The 18,853-nt window shown below is 45.8% G+C and overlaps 5 protein-coding genes across 5 annotated transcripts; 1 reads left to right on the top strand and 4 right to left on the bottom strand.

The window, feature by feature from the left end:
* Positions 1-2,662: 2,662 nt before the first annotated feature.
* POJ06DRAFT_18356 (uncharacterized protein) lies at positions 2,663-3,308 on the bottom strand. Its single transcript, XM_056184758.1, has 2 exons — positions 2,936-3,308; positions 2,663-2,870 (listed from the first exon to the last, which is right to left on the bottom strand). Exons 1-2 carry the CDS (start codon positions 3,090-3,092, stop codon positions 2,719-2,721), a joined length of 309 nt encoding a protein of 102 aa, XP_056047796.1. The 5' UTR covers positions 3,093-3,308; the 3' UTR covers positions 2,663-2,718.
* Positions 3,309-4,251: 943 nt separating this feature from the next.
* On the top strand, positions 4,252-5,275 carry POJ06DRAFT_265171 (aldo-keto reductase; the record flags this gene model as incomplete). Its single annotated transcript, XM_056189055.1, has 4 exons — positions 4,252-4,323; positions 4,374-4,384; positions 4,435-4,492; positions 4,541-5,275. 4 exons carry the CDS (start codon positions 4,252-4,254, stop codon positions 5,273-5,275), a joined length of 876 nt encoding a protein of 291 aa, XP_056047795.1.
* Positions 5,276-7,796: 2,521 nt separating this feature from the next.
* On the bottom strand, positions 7,797-9,278 carry POJ06DRAFT_244275 (uncharacterized protein). Its single transcript, XM_056186480.1, has 4 exons — positions 8,948-9,278; positions 8,708-8,892; positions 8,388-8,652; positions 7,797-8,336 (listed from the first exon to the last, which is right to left on the bottom strand). Exons 2-4 carry the CDS (start codon positions 8,794-8,796, stop codon positions 8,127-8,129), a joined length of 564 nt encoding a protein of 187 aa, XP_056047794.1. The 5' UTR covers positions 8,797-8,892; positions 8,948-9,278; the 3' UTR covers positions 7,797-8,126.
* Positions 9,279-11,300: 2,022 nt separating this feature from the next.
* On the bottom strand, positions 11,301-12,783 carry POJ06DRAFT_272954 (uncharacterized protein; the record flags this gene model as incomplete). Its single annotated transcript, XM_056189577.1, has 4 exons — positions 11,301-11,702; positions 11,760-12,357; positions 12,423-12,674; positions 12,725-12,783. 4 exons carry the CDS (start codon positions 12,781-12,783, stop codon positions 11,478-11,480), a joined length of 1,134 nt encoding a protein of 377 aa, XP_056047793.1. The 3' UTR covers positions 11,301-11,477.
* A 1,027-nt stretch (positions 12,784-13,810) lies between these two features.
* POJ06DRAFT_218155 (glycoside hydrolase superfamily) lies at positions 13,811-17,131 on the bottom strand. The gene is made up of 3 exons (XM_056185566.1): positions 16,522-17,131; positions 15,512-16,471; positions 13,811-15,446 (listed from the first exon to the last, which is right to left on the bottom strand). Exons 1-3 carry the CDS (start codon positions 16,695-16,697, stop codon positions 14,009-14,011), a joined length of 2,574 nt encoding a protein of 857 aa, XP_056047792.1. The 5' UTR covers positions 16,698-17,131; the 3' UTR covers positions 13,811-14,008.
* Positions 17,132-18,853: the final 1,722 nt, after the last annotated feature.

Here is an 18,853-nt window from a genome sequence, read left to right as displayed (position 1 = left end):
GAAAGAATAAAACATCATTGCAAACAAATTATATACACATTTGCACAATCTTGTACGCCATGTCCCGCCCATTATCTTGTCATGGCAATCTTTGTCGGCATACATTTCCTAAAGATATGAGGCTTTATTACTCATTTTACGTTGACAAGTACACTTAAGCTCATTTTATTTTTCTAGTCATATAAGAACCAGGGATAAGGCTAAGGACTATGGAGCTTACTTTACGAAGTTACGAAGTTTCTCAAAAAAAGGACGAGGCGACTACTATCACGAAGAATCCTTTCTTCTTTCCGCAGATTTTATTGTACCAAATTTTTTGAAATTACCCTAACTCGACAGACCTTGATATCTCCATTGCAGAGCCTCCATAAGAAAACACAACAACGCCATTCGCATTGCTTCATTCTGTTCAACTTCCGCTGGAGTGGCAGGTGGGATACCCTCATCAGCTTTCCATTCTGTCATTCAAATTACCAATGTAACCCAGTCAAATGCACCAACGGCGTGCGAGAATGATACCCATACTTTTTCAGCTGTCCCGCGATCCATAGACGATCCCCTGCATGAGAAACGGGTATGAGGGATGGACGAGAATGAGGACTGAGAGTCTGGTCATGCACAATGACAGTCTCGAGGACATTCCAGCTCTCAATATACATGCAAGCACAAAAAGCAACAAGGTAATGACGTAGGTGATAGGACGTTGATCATCTACTCCAACAAGGAAACAGAGGATGATCACACTCTCCAACACCCATGTGGGAGTGGAGGCTGATCATCTACTCTACCAAGGAAGTGGAGAGTGATCATACACTCCAACACCCCTGTAACCTCTAAGGCGGTTCCTAAGGTCTGTAATAGTAATTTTTGCACCTGAAAATAAGCGTTCTGGTCTGCTTACATTGCAGGAATTGACAAAATATCTAAAGCCATAATAGAGAGAGCTGGGTAAGACTTCCTCTGGGTAGGTTCTAATCACCAGGATCGTGGATCTGTAACCTTGACAACACTGGAGCAAGCAGATACTTCGTATATCGTCCTGATCAAGCCTAGACCCTTTCTTCTGTGCCCACTTCTGAAAGGAGTTTTTAGCCTGGTTCACTGATTCTGTCACCTGAGTAGGAACTGTGACTGCAGTAGACTTATATTCTGTAATCCAGAAATCAAGCATTTGCTTCCGGCAGGTTGCTTGCCAACCTTCTGTAACTAGTGTAGCATCATAAAAGAATAACAAAAGTCTTGAAGCTTTTGTAAATCTTGCCAGTCTTTTTCCGATAGTCGTCGTTATTCTCTCGATATTGAATTATTGATGACAAAAGAGGTTGATAGCTGTCCTAAGCTTTGTTGCAGTACTAATCATTATGTACCAAGAGTTCCAGCGAGTAGAATTATCTCGCACAAGGTTGCGGCCACCACTAACCTCTCTGAAATCTGCTAATCGTTGTGTACTCCTTGAATATCCACTACAGTATTATGTAGCTTGCCTAGAGTCCCTTTTCTCGCCATTTTGGCATTTCGAGTTCAGTAGGTGTTGTTAATAAACTGGTACTACTGTTCTCTATAGCAAGAACTTCAGTGTCGGTGTGAAACAAGAAGGATTGCGCTGCTAGGTTGATAATACGGCCATTACAACGAAGTCTGTAATGTTCAGGCTTGTATGTGATTTCATATTGATCAAAAAGCAGTACATTAAATCAGTTAGTTATAAGATATATTAAATATTTATAAGTTATACGAACATTGTGAAAGAGCTTGTATCATTGTATCATTGTTGCTTGCATTATCCATCATAAAGTATCCAACTTGTGTAGCGATGCTGAGCGATCGCTCTAGTTATTCAGGTAGCAGCTTTGATTCAAACAATCGTTTGGATATGGACATCATAGCATCAACTCAATTCTAGAAATGACAAATTCAAGCAACTAACAGCCGCTATTGACGCGGAAAACGAAGATTATGAAATCGATAGATAACCTAGTCGTCATTTTGACGGAGTACGTATAAGACTAATCGCCCTGATCTTTTCGAAAGTCTCTCCGAATATACCCGGAGACCTTCGATCCCCTTCTGGAGTCGGTGTTGAAATTGCTGCGCATGATGCTCCAAGAATTGACTAATTACCAGATTGGGGACAGATTATTATGGAGGTAAACAGTACGCGTCTTTGGGGTTAGGTCTTTTTACAACGGCGTTGTCATGACACTTGTAAGGGTTAGGGTAACTGACACTTGTAAGGGTTAGGGTAACAGTTCGTCAACTTGCCGGTCGAGGGAACTCGTAACCCAGGCCGATTAGATTTAGTAGGGTAGGGGTTTGCTGATCTGTGATCAGATTGTTTTCGGCTGACTTCATTTTCATCCATTTTGACTACAGTTTGTTAGACCAGCAGTTCTGATTCTTTAAGGTCTAAGCCACCATTTTACACCACCTATTATGGTATCCACATTGCCATGCAGAACGTCTCTGGCTGCTCTTCTCTGGTGGAGTTCGAATTACCTCCCCCTCCACAGCGATTCGTCATCTCACCGATGTTGAGGCACCTCAAAGCGTGTACGGTCTCAGAAACACGTTCTATCTCTATTCTTCAAAAGGAAGCGGAACTGTAGTGATTCGAATTCGGAAGCATCTCCTCGTGCGGTCGCCGTCACTCACACGCGATAATCATTATCACGATCACTTCGATGAACGATAAGATGCGGTCGCAAATTAGCTGCGTTACTACCTGGCTAATGTTCTGGATATACAGCTTGTGGACATTTGTAAGGTGCGGAATGATCTTGGGAGGATCGACGATATAGCGGCAGTAGTTGCAAGTGCGAATCTCCACTGCTCGTCCACCTGGAGTCCAAGCTCGTCGAAAGTCATGTTTTCTAAACAAATTAGAAAACGAATTAGCTATGAAGAAGTCCATTTAGCTTCGTCGGAGGTTGCTCACCATTGGTGGTCGACATCTCCTGATCTGCACCCCCATCATCTGGCATATCCAACGAACTGTTAACGTCCGAATCAACAGCATATCTTTCGCTGCATTTTGCCACATGACGGCGAAGGCTATTTCTTCCGACTAGCGAGCAGCTGCAGATAGGACACATGAACTTGCCCTCCCGGTCGCCCTGAATCAAATCATATTCTTTATCCCCAACATTCAGTGTTGTACCCTTGGGGTGTATATTTTCTCTATGCTTTTGCAGTGCGGTCTTCTTATCAAAGACTTGTCCACAAGCGACGTAGCTAACTTGGTTTCAGGCAAGAGATAAGGAAAGGACAGCAACGGTGGAGCAAACGACCCTTAGTTTTCCCAGTTTGTTGTCGTTCACTGTCGAACCGTTTCCTCCCAACTGAGAAAATAACCACGACAGGGCACCACCGTTGCTCAAGTTTCACACTCTTCTAGCCTCGCTCAACCAATGATCGACAATCGTTTTTCGCAATATCCTGTTGATATGATTCTTAATCAGACATCCAACAGAAACATTGCCATCAATTAGCCATTGATTCTGATTAATACTTACCTGCTTGATGGCGACTTGACTTTCCGAGGGAACCCGATTACAATTTTCCTGAGTTTCAGCCTGAATAAGGATAAAATGCAGTAATAATTTTTAGTGCTTTATGGCGGCTTGACTTTGCAATAAATATTTTTCCCAAAGTTCTTGAGATTGAGCAGCTGGCGTCCCGATGTTCGCATGATGACTGCCGGGGCATGGTTGCTGAGCGTACCTTTGGCTCTGTGCGGGCGGCTTCAGACCGGCTCTGGTTAAAAGTCCCAGTTGAGTGTTTGACCACTTTATTTCCGTATCTGGTATTCGACCCCTGAGAATGCCAAGGGTAATGTCTTGTCCGCCAAACTTGTTAGCCGCCCATTTATGTATGTACCAAAGCATTAATATGCGATAATAATTTGTATCATCCGACTCGCCCGATTTTTCTGATTCTACTCAAAATCTGTACTGAAGCACCCACAATACCGGCAGCTGGAGCCTTGGTCAACCTGCCCAAATTTTCCTACATCCACCTACTCGTCTACAGCAAATGTCCGGGTAAGACAGGGTAAAGCGGCGCTTAACTATGGGCCACCACCTACCATATACCAGCTGCAGCACCTGTTATATGTACAGCGTCGATCGGAGTTAAAGGCCTTCCTTATCTCCGTGCTGATCTCGACCGAAATGTCTATATAAAGCTCTTGTCGCCATTGACATTTTTCGCAATTTCGGCCTAGCTGTTACCCCTGATCGTTTTCGTAGAACAATGTCGAAGCTTACTATCAACTCCACTTTGCGTATGAACTCGGGATATGCGATTCCGATGCTAGGTTATGGCGTATGTTTTCCCCATGGATCATTGACAGCAATCTCTAACGCAAGTGCCAGGTCTACCAAACGTATGGGAGGCTCGTTTCCGGATCTCCGATCGTGACTGATTGAATTGTAGTCCTGCCAACATCTGCGAGTATGTTGTGACGAAAGCTTTTGAGGCTGGCTACAGACATGCAAGTCTCGCAACCTTAACCGCTACGTGCTGTCACTAACAATCCCAGGTCGACTCAGCCGCCGTCTACCGCAACGAAGAGCCCTCAGCAGTAGCAATCAAGAGAAGCTCCATCCCCCGCTCCCAAATCTTCTTCACCTCCAAAGTTCCTCCCCGCGGTTTGTCCTACGCCAGCGCCGCCGCCCAAATTGACACATCCCTAAAGCTCACTGGCCTCGAATACATCGACCTAATGCTCCTCCATGCTCCCTATGGTGGAAGAGAGGCCCGAAAGGGTGCGTGGAAAGCGCTTGTCGAGGCTCAGGAAGCGGGCAAGGTCCGCAGTATTGGTGTTTCCAACTACGGCGTTCAGCATTTAAACGAAATGGAGGTCTATATCAAGGAACTTGAGATGGAACGAGGCGGTGAGGGTAAGGGAGGGAAGATTGATGTCGGGCAGTGGGAGATTCATCCATGGTTGCCTAGGCGGGATATAGTGGAATGGTGTGAGAAGAGAGGGGTGGTGGTGCAAGCTTACTGTCCGATTGTAAGGGGGAGGAGGATGGATGATCCGGTTTTGCAACCGCTAGTGAAGAAGCATGGGAAGACTGGGGCGCAGGTTCTGATTCGCTGGAGTTTGCAGAAGGGCTTTGTGCCTTTGCCCAAGAGTGTTACGCCTTCACGAATCGTGGAGAATGCGGATGTGTATGATTTTGAGCTGGATGCGGATGATATGCAGACGCTGGATATTAATGCGTATGAGCCTTGTGCTTGGGACCCGACGGTGGCCGGGTTGGAAGAGTGAGCGTTTGGAGTGGGGTAGGATGTGGAAGTTAGTGTCATATTGACTTATAGAAATTTTGTTTTATTCCACATCCACGTACCCTCCACGTCTGACCTGGCCGTTTCCTGCATCCGAGCCTAGACTTTTCATTTCGCTGCACATCGACACTCCTTCGGGTTCTCTCCAGGTCCTACTTTCCTCATAACCAAGCCTACGATACACTTTTGGTTTGTTGCATATCCACGTTATGTCGGGTTCTTCTCGGGTTATACTCCGCTTTTCTCACATCCGAGGCATTACTTAAATTCCTAATTTGGAATTGACTCAGCTGAACGTTTATTCATTCTCACCACCCATATTCCTGTCGTGTAACAACCCCGTACTGGTGTGGGATCGACATTGTGACAGATCGGGTATTTTTAACAACACCAGAGTCGTGTGAGATTGACGTCGCTGTAACAGTACAGCCACATCCGAACAGATCATCAGAAGATACAACCCGAGAAGGGCTGTACAAGAAACATGATAGCTGCTACGACTGCAAATGATCAACAGAAGATGCAACCCCAGAAGGGCTGTGAAGGAAAAAACTGCAACCCATAGGGGTCTGTGCTAGGATGATTACAGCCATGTCTGTGAATGGAAGGCTGCAACCCGTTGGGGGCTGTGCAAGGGTACTGTCACTTAGATCTGAAAGCTGAGTATCCCGGAAAATAGGGAATGGCTGTCTATAAAAGAAGGGCTTTGAGACGGAGATTGGAGGAGGCAGGCTTCAGTTGGATGAATATCCTTCGACTGACTTTGTCTACTCTGGACTGCTGCTTTAATATATATTTACTACTGTGATCCCTTCTGTGAACATTCTTAGTGCAAGAGTATATTACTACTTGCACGTTACAGCCGAACGTGGCGTCAATAAAAACCTCAGTCATCTTGGCGTGGTCGAACTACTGACTATCGGTGAAACAACGTGTAACAAAAGCCAATGAAATCCCAGGCTCTCGAAGACCTTGAAGTAGTTCATAGCCATCTTGCTCGGCCACTAAGAGTTGAGCGGATTTAAAATCATCAACGTCCCTATGCCATTCGCCTTTGTGTCAGTAAAATCCAGAAGTTGTAGACTTGTTTTCTCGTGATTACGTGTGCTTCAGGCTTCTCGAAATCCGACACATTGGTCATTTGGATCAGGTGTCGATAAATTTGGCGTGGCGAAAGGTACTTATGTGACGTAATGTAATTTCGGACCTCATCTGTCATGTGAAACTTCCTTGATTCAGTATGACCAATGTGCTGGTAGATTACTGTTGCGGACGCGTTGGCCTTTGAAAAGCTTATATGAAACTTGCCGTGGCAGTCGAAGCATTCCTTTTGAACTAAAACACATTAGATATCTATTGCAGGTTGGGCAGATAATTAAGACTGCGTACCTGTGTACCGCTTATGGTCGAGGGGTCGGGCTCCGCGGGCCTATCTTCGACGGAAGCAGGACAACTGAAGCTGTCCTTCGCTCCGTCACCTCTTGCATGTGCATGTTGCAAATGGAAGTAATATCCTGAACAATCAAAAATGTCGCTCCGCAGCAGCATTGCAACTCTTCTCTGCAAATCGCCATCTGTAGTTAAAGCACAGGCACCAATCGAGACATCCTTGTCTATACAAAATTTCGAGGAAAGAGTAGCCTTAATTTACAGAGGCGGTGCTATAAGATCAAATTTGTGGTCATCATGTTGCTTCAAAAATGCAGAGACTGCTTCGACAAATTCATCGTGAGTATCGTAGCACGCGTCAACATCAAATCCTGCACGCTGCGACACGTCAGTCTGATTTTTCCCAGCCCGCCGCTGCGATGATGATTAATGAACATGTTCACTTCATGGAGTCTTAAATTCATGAGCAAACTTACCTTGATACGGCACTTGTGGCAGCTCCGAAAAGCTTGATGTGCCCGCAAACATCTTTGCTAGCTCCTGAAGAGTATCGCAACCAATCTGGCGACGACAGGACAGGCATTTTCGGCACTATTGAGTGTCCTTAAAGAACCTGGTCCATAATGCAAACGAACGGATAAAGGCTATTAAATTAGAAGGGCGAAATTGAAGGAGGAGACGGCTGTTACTGAATATAGTGGAGAGAGTGTGCAAACTTAAAAACTGGCAGACGTAGAGAACATAAATTAGCACAATGGCTACAGCTTTCTAGGCAAAATAAACAAACAAGGGGCAAGGGCTAAACCCGTCTAATTAAGGTTAACGCTAGAGTCTAAAAGGAATAGTCCACCAGCAGAGTTCATTTTCTGTCGCCGTCTACGTTCTCGAAGTACCTACCGCACACAAATTAACCTCAAGGGTTAGGAAAAAAGTCGGGGCATTTGGGGACAAATAGTCAAGAATCAATTTTTTCAGGGTCTCATCACTCTCATAGTAAAAGCGCCATCACAAAATCTAGTAAATCCCAGCAGTTTTTCATTTTCATTTACAAAAAAATAGTAAAAGTATATTTTTAATCGTAAATATATCGATTGATTTATTTTTTAAGAGAATCCCGATGGGATGTTGTGTTGTGATGGTCCTGGAAGTGGAGTGAAAAGAGTGAAAGGTTCTTGCTGTCCCGCACCATATCAACTTTGCGGGAAACCCTAGTCCTGGGCTGCGGCGCAATATCATCTTTGCGAGGAATCCTGGTCGAGTCGCATGCCTTCAGGGCCTTGGTTCCTGATAATGTATAGCATTATCTACAAAATAACTTGCGAACTGCAAATATTGCGAATATTCGCAAGCTTTTAGCGAATAATTTATGTATTCACAATCCAACTATTCGCCGCAGATTTGATACTACCAGAGGACAGCAGTGAGGTACTGAACATCAACCTTTCCTACTCTATTTCTGAATCATCATCTCCGCGAGATTTAAACGCTAGATGCCTCGTAACGTTCTCGTCTAAGATCGAACGTAAATTTTCAAGGTAGAGTGGTGGAGTTTGCTCGGAATCTGATATATGCTCGCCGATTTTATTGCGGAGAACTTGGTTCCATGTGAATTTCAGGCACGGTTGTAAGCGACTTGAAGGAGGTGGGTACAATCGCTAATAATGACTTAGTCGCTAAGGGAAAGTAATTATAGTAGGTCATCTCACCTTTCTTCTACCAGATCTGACGCTTCTATTGAGCTTTTGGTCATACTCATAGACCTGTACAAAGCCATTCTGTATCTCCGTCTCGCCGGGTGCCAAGGGCTCAATCTTGACCACTATAACCAGGCCGATTCTTCCTTGAGTCCCTTGAAGTAACAGATCGGTATCACCAACGAGCGCGTCATACCTTTCTGAGTACCCTGCCTCTAAAGCCATAGTTGGCCACTTCCTTCCACGAGGGTAAATACCTGCATAGGGATCCTTCGCACTAATTCTTTGAATCAGAAATGATTCCAAATGAATCACCATAGTAATTTACTCGCCTTCTGTTATAATCCTCCTTGAAATTTTTTAGGGTTGCATCGATGAAGACTTTGACTCCTGCTGGCTCAATGTCATCTGAAGCCACCATCTCTTGAACCCATTCAGTTATCCATCTATTACAACTGGCATGGATAAAGTAGGCATCACAAAACGGAGTATGCCATTAAAACTGTTGTAAGAATACCTGCCATGCGTATTGTTAGGCGCAGTAACTTGAAGTAGACGGCACATACGCTTACTTGGCTCTCCTATTCTCAAGAAGCTCTTCAACCTGTAGGAACTCCTTCCAGGTGATTTTGTACTCTCCCTCTTCTTTTTCTGCTATGTCTCTGACGAGTTCAGTCGGTTGCGACATCGTATTGCATCTCAGCGGATAGAACCCAAGAATGAAATAAAGGATCTTTTGATGAGATGGTTAGAATGAAAGAGCGTTGACGTCACAGTCTTCGCACCAACGATCCTGCCCCTATTCCAACCCTAACCCCAAATCCAAGCCGTATTGCGGTTCTCGACGCTGCACTCTATGATATCGATATCTATAAGCTCCGGGGGCTAACCTGGCTAAGTTACCCTCGGGACGGCGCCATATCGTTTTGCCGCGCAAACAAATGTCAACGTACTCCCCGGCAATATAGTAGAGAGATGAGTCCTTAGCATCGTCATGGAGAAATCCGCTCGGTCTATTACGGTGTTAGTATGGTAGTTATGCTTGACTCCTAACAGAGAATAATACAGATCGAATCCAAACTGTCTACGAAACTTTGAGCGACCTTTATTCCGGTCCACATCTTGTCCACCAGAAGCATTTCACAAAGGCGAGTGGACTATTGGCATAGGCAACAAGGGCTTTAAGATTTGCACGGCCCACCTGATCACTCTCACTATTCCGCCCGCAAGATTGCTAGCTCTTCTTCGAGTGCCTGAACAGGTAAGTACAGTTCAATGGCTCTATGCACGCCAAGATTGTTCACCCCGCACGGTACATCGCTTGAAGTGATGCCGAAATTGTCGAGTCTGAAGAAATGTGGCAGAAGAGACCCGGTCACCTCCCTCTGCTAGAAGCTCATAACTGATTTTATCCGTTTTCAACTCATGTGCGATAGGTAAGGCCTCTACCATCTTGTTGCATCTACTGATTTCCTTCTCGAATCCGGGGCGTCTTCTTCTGATGTTATAGAAAACAGCCTTGGTGTTCTTATGACCCCTGCGACGAGTGTGCACTTGTTCCAGCTCGCAGCTTCGTTCAATCATCAATCTCTAGACTTTATCGGGTACGTCACGAATTTGCAGGAAATGAGAAGGAAGTCACTGCTTAGTGCGAGCCGCAAAGTAAGCTTTCTGACTGTCGCCCTGCATCTAAATGGCGTCACCCTTACGGTTTCGTCCACCATACTGTCAATTACCATCAGTCTCGTGCGTTCGTGGAGATAGCTTGGACAGCAATTGATTAGGACTTGCTGAGACTCGCCATCGTACCATACCCTATACCTGATAGTTGTTGTTCACGTCAGCATCCAGAGTCATGAAATAGAATCAATTGGACCTCACCTTCGGTTGGACTTTTCTCTCCTCAATGATTTTCTTGTAACCGTCCTCGGAGACTATGAACTCTAGCACCGAGTCACCAAGGTAGCGGACCACTGAGAATTTCGAGTACTTCGGATATCTCACTCTCCATTGGATATGCGTTGGCAGTTGGCTTCTTGGACAGTGTCTATCTTGGCTGTGACTTTTTGGACAGTGTCCTTCTGGGCCATGAATCTCATGGAAATTCTTGTAGACTTTATACCACCTCGCTGTCTGGTCTGCGCCCTCCCGTGTCGTGATCGCCATCACCGGCCACGCGGCTTCGCGAGCGCAGGCGTAAGATCGTAGATCGAGTTTACCGTCAATGGGTCTCATTGCGTTAAGGGCGACACGCGTAGAAGTTTAGAGGAATTCGGAGCCAGTCGAGGTCTGTGTTTGTGTTTGTTGTGATTTTGATTTGAACCAGGACTCCCTCTGCCGTCCACTTTCCTGCGACCTAAAAGATATCGAGCCTACACGCCGCATACTATGCAGTCTATCACTAGCTGATAGAATTATTGCATGATATCCTCTCAAGGCATTAACCCAACAATTAACATAGCGAGCATGCTAACCTGATGACCTACCTTGCTGATTAGTATAGTGGCGCGACGTGCATCGTGAAGGCCCGTACAGAACTGTGAGCGCTGTGCCATAATCAGACAGAACAAAAAACTCTTCTGCCTTTCCTGGATTACTCTGATACAAAGCTATGATCTGAGAGATTCGACGACGACATCGCCGATACTGACAAGCCGCTCGATGTGAGGCCGACCGCCCACACGCACAATTTGAACCCTAAACAAGTGAGCCGCTTGAAGTAGCTCCCACTTTGGCGGCCAACTGGACTGAATACAACTTATCTCGTGTGTTCATATATCTAGGAGTCTCGTGGTGGTGTTCCAAGATACTGCGGGGTGAGGGCAATTCTACCAGATTTGGTTCTGTGAATTCGGGTTTGTCGTTCGGTAACTGTCGCGCTACAGGAACGCAGGCAAAGATACTTTGAAACTTTCAATTAATCCTCAGGTTTCTGAAACGTGCACGCATATCATTTTTCGGCGGAAAATATGGATTATACAAAAATCGATTGCCGAATATCCCTAACCCCAAAGGACAAGGTTTCGCAGATTACACGAATAGTCACGATTGCTTAATCGACTCCGGGACATAGTAATACAACAAGGAAGATTTCCGCTCCAATTATTCCTCAAGCGCAAACGTGTTCTTAACTCTGTTGAGCGCAGTCCTAAATATAGCGTTGGACATCATTTGCATGAAGGTCTGCGGCCTCAGAAAGTTGACAGCAGAATGCCTCAGGAAATCATTGTCGCTCAGCCAATTGTGTGGGACAAAGTCACACACTTTTATGGCACTCAAATCGCGCGATATCTCATCACTGACATCTACTCCATCCTTGATTAAGTACTGTTTTCATACGTTAGAGAAGTTGATTGCACGTTACGGTTGTCTTTAGGAACTTACCACTGGCTCGCTCTTCACCACGCCAGAGTCAGTTTCGCGATACGTCTCGAAGAACGCATCACGGAGAGTACCAAACCATGTATACCCACTATACACGAGCGGCCCCAAGGGACGATGCTCCTGTCTCCGTTGTGTGTTGAAGGCATCAATATACCTCTGTTTCTGCGCATCCCGCTCCTCGGCCGTCCGAAATACTTGAGTCGCGGCTCCAGAACTCTTGTGGTTCTCTTTCAGACACAGCGACACTACTACCGGAGCTTCCCCTTGCTCTATCCACCACAGGCACGCTCGCTTGAGACTGGCATATGTTTGCGAGAATCCGACTTCTAAAACAATTCTAAAGGCATTATCGGATTCGCCGTCGTCAAATATAATCAATCCATCAGGCTCCTTGTAAGATCTTTTGCTAGAGGAATCTGTGACCGTTGGATGTCCAATCCTTCTTATTCTCGACGTAACGTCATCGCCTACTCCAGCGTTCTGCAGCATTCTTACGACTTCGTTCACCATACTGTCGATAACCACCCCGCCCGCCTCTTCATGGAGAAGTGTGGGAAAGCAAATGATTGCTGTACGTGATTTTCCATCGTACGATACCCTATACCTGATGTTATTTCTGACGTTAGTGTCCAGAGTCATGAAACAGAATAAATTGGATCTCACTTTCGGCTGGACTTTTCTCGCTCCTCAATGATTTTTTTGTAACCGTCCTCAGAGACTATGAACTCGAGCACAGAGTCACTTGGTCGCGGGCCACGGAGGATTTTGAGTACTTCGGATATCTCACTCTCCATTGGGTCTTCCTCGGCTGAGACTTCTTCGACAGTGACTACCTTGGCTGTGACGTTTTGGACAGTGTCCTTCTTGGCCGTGACTGTGGTGGAAATTCTAGTGGACTTTATACCACTTCGTTGTCTGGTGTCGCTGTTACGCCCTCGCGTGTCGAGATCGCCATCGCCTGCCACGCGGCTTCGCGAACGCTGGCGTAAGATCGTCGATCGGGTTCACCGTCAATGAGACTCATGATGTAATAAGTTATGCAGCTCTGTGTGAGGTTGAAGGGCGAGACAAGTAGAAGTGCAGTCGAGTGGGTAGCTTGCAGAAAACGGTAAGGAACCAGTCGAGGTCTTTGTTTTGTTGTGATATTGATTCGAACCAGGACTCTCTCCGCCGTCCCCTTTGCTGCGATTTAATAGATTTCGCGCCCACATGTCACTTTCTAGGTAGTGTATTACTAGCTGCTCGAATTATTGCTTGATATCCTCTCAAAGCATGAAACCCAACACGTTACTGAGATCATGGAAGGCACCCTAACCTGATGACCAATCGCTGCGTTGCTTAATTTGTGACACACACACATCGCACAAGGCCTCGTATTCCGAACGGAACTGTACATGGCGACCGCGACTGTGGTAATCAGACAGAAGCAATAAAAACTAGTCTTTTCCTGGATAACTTCGGCTGAAATGGGATGAGCTGAGATTACCAGACGAAACACTAACCGGGCCTGATGTGTGAGTACTGAGCCGCTCGAGGTGAGGCACGTTGAAGCTCACACGCAATCTGACGTCACTGACTGAGCTCGCGGTAAAGAATGCCACCTGTGAAGGCTCCTCGGGAATAGACTAAGAATATATTAAGGGCCATTGACACGTCGTCACCCGTTGTGTTAAAACCTCGCGAGCAGTCACAGTTTGCTCGCGTCTGGCCGCATTAAAACCGGATTTGAAAGTAGAAAGATCTGCAGCGGCTACAATTCATTGGAATCATGACCAAAGCATCCGATGCAGACATGGCCTGGTTGGAAGCATCTTTTACGTCCAATGATGAACAACGGGATGATTCTTCGTGGAAGACGTCGAAGCTATTCACTTCAACTAGTTAAGTATGATCGCTTTTGTAAGCATGCCGTAGTGATCTTGTCGGCTCACCCATCATGCCCTGATCATATCCCCCCCCCTTCTCCCCTTTCCCTGTATACTCAGTAGATAATTGAATTGAAGTGGTGGGTATGGTAGTACGTGTATGCGTGGAGGATTGTGGATACTAAAGGGCCCAAAGAGGAATGGTTGGTTTACTCTCCATGAATCTTTTTACAAAGCTCTTACCTCTTATGGCAATTTCTGGTTACATCAATAAGCAGCATACATGTGACAGAATCTACTATTAGGCCACTTCCACGACGTCCGCAGACCATTCTCGCGAACAAATGTCTGATGTCAGTTCCATAAACAGCAACGCCGTAGAATCTATTGCTCTTCAGCTCCCAGATACGTCCAGGATAAAGGCTCTGCATCGCCCTTGAGCCCACGAACCGTGATGATCTGTTCATCCCCTGGTGCTAAATCTATGGCACTGTCACTTAGGTGACAACCTTCTCGCTCCTCAAAGACTAAAGACTTCACTGGTCGATCAACAATGACATACATTTGATCACCCAGAATTTTGACCTTGACATTCCGCTTAGGGAACTGAAGATACTTCAAAGGCTGGGGCCAGTCCATATCACGCGCAATGATCTCATTGTTCACAAACACTCGTGCAGCAAGCACATGTCTATCCTCGTTGACATTGTCGACGCTGCCGGCAAGCACATTGGTGGTACCATTAGCCTTGACAATAACACCCTTCTTGACGATCTTAGATTTGATCTCCTTTCCTGTCTCGACAGAGATAAACCGCAACTCAATATCAACGGTCGAATCTTCCATTTTAGAACTCACAAGCCAAAGTTCCCACTTCGAAATTGCGGGCTCTCGGGCATGGCTAACGCTCCAGTCATGATGCTCACGCTTCACGCCGACAGCAATAGGCGCCAGCACCCGAGCAAGTGCATAGTAACTCGGCTTACGGCGAAGATAGTAGTCGCAAATGGACCAGCTTATTGTTGGCCAGCAGTCATTAAACTGCCAGACCAACGCACCACCACAACGTCGACTTTCTCCCCATTGCTTACGCCACCCACGGTATCCAAATGTTAGCGCCTCAGCTTGGATCAATTGAGTAAGATGGATATAACCGGGAAGATCCAGTACTGGTCGCACATTTTCGATTAGGTAAGTAGCAATACGACGCTCATGACCATCAGCCTTATTATGAAAATCCAAAACGTGACTTTGAGGGTACAGATCTTTATGGTCTGTGATGAACGCCTTGATAGTTGCAAGGTGGGGAAAAGCCTCCATTCCAAATTCCGAATTGAAACGGCCACCCAACGTGTCAAAAATCTGATATTTTTCTTGAGTGCCATGCCAGACATTCCACTGATGCATGTCACCAACTGTTGGATCGGAACTGACTTTACCGTCACCCCAAGGTGAGCCAGGGTGGTAGGGGATAGACGGTGCCTCCCTAGCAATAACCTCGGGCAGCACTTTCTCATAAATATAACGCGCCGGGAAGTCGGTCTTTAGCCAATTCTTCTCGTTTTTATCAGCGAAATCATAAGTTAGACCATTTGACTCTTGGACCTGATAGTCCTCGTTATTCCCAGCGAATATCACGATAGATGGATGATGGCGAAGTCGGCGCACGTTACAGACAGCTTCGGCCGCGACTGTATCGAGCATTTCTGGGTAACAGGGATAATTGCCACAAGCGAACATGAAATCTTGCCAGACAAGAACACCAAGTTCATCACATGCATCATAGAACGCATCGTGCTCATAGACACCACCTCCCCAGACTCTTGAGTGCCTGTTAGCATGTAGTTGGTAACAAAACGGTTGTTGATCAATGAAAAGTAGTCCTACCTGATCATCTTTTGGTTACCCATAACCAAAAGTTCTATCCACGCCTGATATCTTTCTGGAGAGATATTGGTTAAGATACTGTCAGCGGGAATCCAACACGACCCTCCACAGAAGACATCGACTCCGTTAACTCTGAAGTAAAAAGATTTTCCAATCGCATCTGGCTCTTGAACCAGCTCTACCTTGCGTATGCCAAGTGTCTTTGTGTCAGTACATAGCTCCTGGCCTTTATAACTGAGAACGATAGAAATTTCGTATAGATTCTGCGATCCATATCCTGCAGGCATCCACAGTGCAGGCTCGACTATGTGTAAGGTTGCGGCAGAAGTACCATCTTTAACGTTGTCAACGGAGGATGCAAGCGTTTTGCCATTCCGACGAACGAAGAACTCTACCACCAAATCGCTCGTTTTGGATTCGATCTGCACGCTAGCACGCACAGAAGCACTTTCATAATCAGGAGAGATGTCTACATCCACTCTGACATCCGCTATCCTAGCAGAATAGATCTCCAGGCGTACCGGCTTCCAGATACCGACCGTCATCAATCGAGGACCCCAGTCCCATCCCCAGTGATACTGGGCTTTTCGAACAGCCATCCTTGCAGGTTCACCGTTAAATGTGATCCATTTGTGTTCTGGATGCTCTAGTTGAATTTCTCTCGCTCTCAAAAGTGCACTCTCTAGCTCAACTTCCAGACGAAACATTTCATGCTCATTCTTCTTGACGGTATCCGTCACGTCTACACGGTACGAGAGAAACATGTTCTCGCTATTGAGAACCGTCTTGCCATCGAGACGCACTTGGGCTAACGTATCCAAACCGTCAAAAGCAAGAATGATCCTAGAGTTGGGGTGTCGTCCTACAGCGGGCACAGAAAAATCTAGACGATATATCCATGACTTTGAGGCTATCCACTCTTGCTTGATCTCGTTAAAGCCGATGAAAGGATCGCAGAGCCTGTATGCATAAATTAGCCTATTGTTACGTGACATAGAGTACTAGCATACTTCTGATTGTGGATAAGATCTTGGTGTACGATAGATGGCACACTCTTTACTGGCAACCAGCCGGTTTCCAACGCTTTATCGTCAACTTGCTTGAACGACCAGCCTTCAACGAGATTCACAAATGTGAACGGGAGTGTAAGACCATCTACTGGTGATAAATCGCCTTCTCGATCCATATGATATGTCTGAAAACAGTAGGCGATGATATGGCTGGTCAATTAACTTTTGCTTTTACGATAATTTCAAAGCGTTGGACGAGGGGCAGCCTCTTTTTATAGGACAACGGAGTGACGCCGAGGGGCCGTGAGTCCGGAACCTCTCAAATGTAAATCACTTACTGTATAGGGAATTAAAATGTAGATTGATAACAGTTGCACGGAGCCTTGGAACATCGCTGGTTTCCTGTTTAGGCACGGAGGGCATTCAAGCCGTTCCAAGATCATACTAGCGCCATGCCGACTCCGCCGTAAGCACAAAATTGAGCAAACATTATAACACAAGTCGGTGGAAAACAATTCGACGCATATAACACGGTATACATATAACTACTAAATATTGCTCAAATAGTATGGGAGATCTAGTGTATGACTGGAAGTCTTATAGAGTGCGGTTAACGGAGTCGTGCGTAGGAAAACGCACACACAACATGATAGATACAAAAACCTCAACTGTCGCTCAACTGTTGATTCGACAATGCGGAGATTCATGGAGAGTTAACAAACCATTGCTCTTTGGGTCTAGCGTCAAGTAGACGCCTGGTACCCACAAACCTCACGCTACACTTAGTACCAAACCCACCACTTCAATTCTATTAGCAATTATAGACAAAAAGAATAGCTTCGACGTCTTCCACGAAGAATCATCCCGTTCTTCACTTGTACGGTCGTGGTACGGAGAGACCTGCGGATGCTACGACTTGGCTGCAGCAGAACAATTTTAAAGCATTCTTGTCTGAATTTGGAGCAGGGTCAAATGATGTATGCTTTGATTGTGTCGACAATGTTTTGGATTATCTCAACGAAAATGGTGTTTGGATTGGCTGGTCGTACTGGGCGGCTGGTCCTCAGTGGGGAGACTATTTCCAGTCTATCGAAGCCATACCAAGGACCCGAGTTTACTACTACCTGGCCCAATTGTCTAAAACCTCATTTGCCATAAACTGTATCTCCTTGATTATTTTATTGTCGAATGAGTTTAGGAGGAAATTTTCCAGAAGATGTTCTGGAGATACTTTTAAGAAATATATTAATTGGATGCAGCTCCTGTCAAGATTCACCCTTCTAGGCAAAACATTGATAATCCTTGTCCCTGAAGCATAGTCGGGCTGGTCGTGGCAATTGCTAGCTGTGCCTCTTGACTCTGACCGAGCCGCATGCGTTCTACATACTGAGTACATATTCTCAAGCTTCTTGGCGATTCCCTTGCTTGCTACTTTGCCTGATTTGTTTTATATGGATGCGTGCTTGCTCAGCATTAAAGTCATATCTCGTTCCTGGTTGCTCCATGCTTCGTCAGTATTGGTAATACAGAATAATCAGAAGGTCTAGATCCTGGCTTGGCGGTTATCGTCCGAGAATGTGTCAGGGTTTCGGGTAAGCCCTTTCGTTCTAATCTTATGAAGTTCGAAAAATGCAGTACTACATGCACTGTTGCAGAGTGTAAGCCTTATAAGAAGAATAGTATAGTGCTCAGGGGGGCCCTTTGTTTGGGTCCAAGGCATCATAGTCAGCTGTATTGTACTACTGTGTATTACGAATTCTACCCCACCCCCTTCTCTCCCTTCTTCCACCTCTTGCTTTCATCATCAGGTACTTATTCGATTATCATATACGCAGTCAGGTACTGGCGGATTTTTATTCGAGACGGATATTTTGCGGATACAATCCGCCATATTCCGCCATCCGTCTACAGCCCTAATTCAAATTACGAATATATCGCAATGTATATCTTCCGAAGGATCGTCGCAGGCGGCACAGTTACGTGTTGACAGGTCAAGCAGGGGCAGGTTTGGTAACATTCCAGGTGCAAGGAACCCCATAGTTAAAATTGTGTGCCTGGATTCCATAGTAATGAGCCGCAAAGAGGCCGGGTAAACGTTGGCCCAGATTCATGATCCGGGTCATTCATCACCCAAACCTCAAGTATTCTAGTAATGATTTTGCCCGGATTTCGTGCGATGTGACCATGATACAGCCACGGCAACGGGGTACTTATCCAGATAAAAATCAGTCCTTTCGAACAGTTAAATCAAACCACGGATATAGACAAATGACGTTCAGAAATGATTGACACCAACCAGTCTTTGCGGGTATCGACTCTGCATCGCCACAAC

This window comes from Lipomyces tetrasporus (genome assembly GCF_029532465.1).
Source record: "Lipomyces tetrasporus strain NRRL Y-64009 chromosome Unknown POJ06scaffold_1, whole genome shotgun sequence".
In the NCBI taxonomy this organism is placed as follows: Eukaryota; Fungi; Ascomycota; class Lipomycetes; order Lipomycetales; family Lipomycetaceae; genus Lipomyces; species Lipomyces tetrasporus.
Note: the sequence above shows the minus strand (reverse complement) of the source record. Positions and strands in the feature narration are given on the sequence as shown.

Bases quoted from the DNA above. Each gene is read 5' to 3' on its own strand.
- POJ06DRAFT_18356 (XM_056184758.1), bottom strand. From the start codon at position 3,092: ATGTGTCCTATCTGCAGCTGCTCGCTAGTCGGAAGAAATAGCCTTCGC. The intron at 2,871-2,935 runs GTGAGCAACCTC...TAATTTGTTTAG, and splicing joins GGAGATGTCGACCACCAATG to AAAACATGACTTTCGACGAG.
- POJ06DRAFT_244275 (XM_056186480.1), bottom strand. From the start codon at position 8,796: ATGGTGGCTTCAGATGACATTGAGCCAGCAGGAGTCAAAGTCTTCATC. The intron at 8,653-8,707 runs GCGAGTAAATTA...TCAAAGAATTAG, and splicing joins AAGGAGGATTATAACAGAAG to TGCGAAGGATCCCTATGCAG. The intron at 8,337-8,387 runs GTGAGATGACCT...AGTCATTATTAG, and splicing joins TCAGATCTGGTAGAAGAAAG to CGATTGTACCCACCTCCTTC.
- POJ06DRAFT_218155 (XM_056185566.1), bottom strand. From the start codon at position 16,697: ATGGATCGAGAAGGCGATTTATCACCAGTAGATGGTCTTACACTCCCG. The intron at 16,472-16,521 runs GTATGCTAGTAC...TTATGCATACAG, and splicing joins GATCTTATCCACAATCAGAA to GCTCTGCGATCCTTTCATCG. The intron at 15,447-15,511 runs GTAGGACTACTT...CAGGCACTCAAG, and splicing joins GGTAACCAAAAGATGATCAG to AGTCTGGGGAGGTGGTGTCT.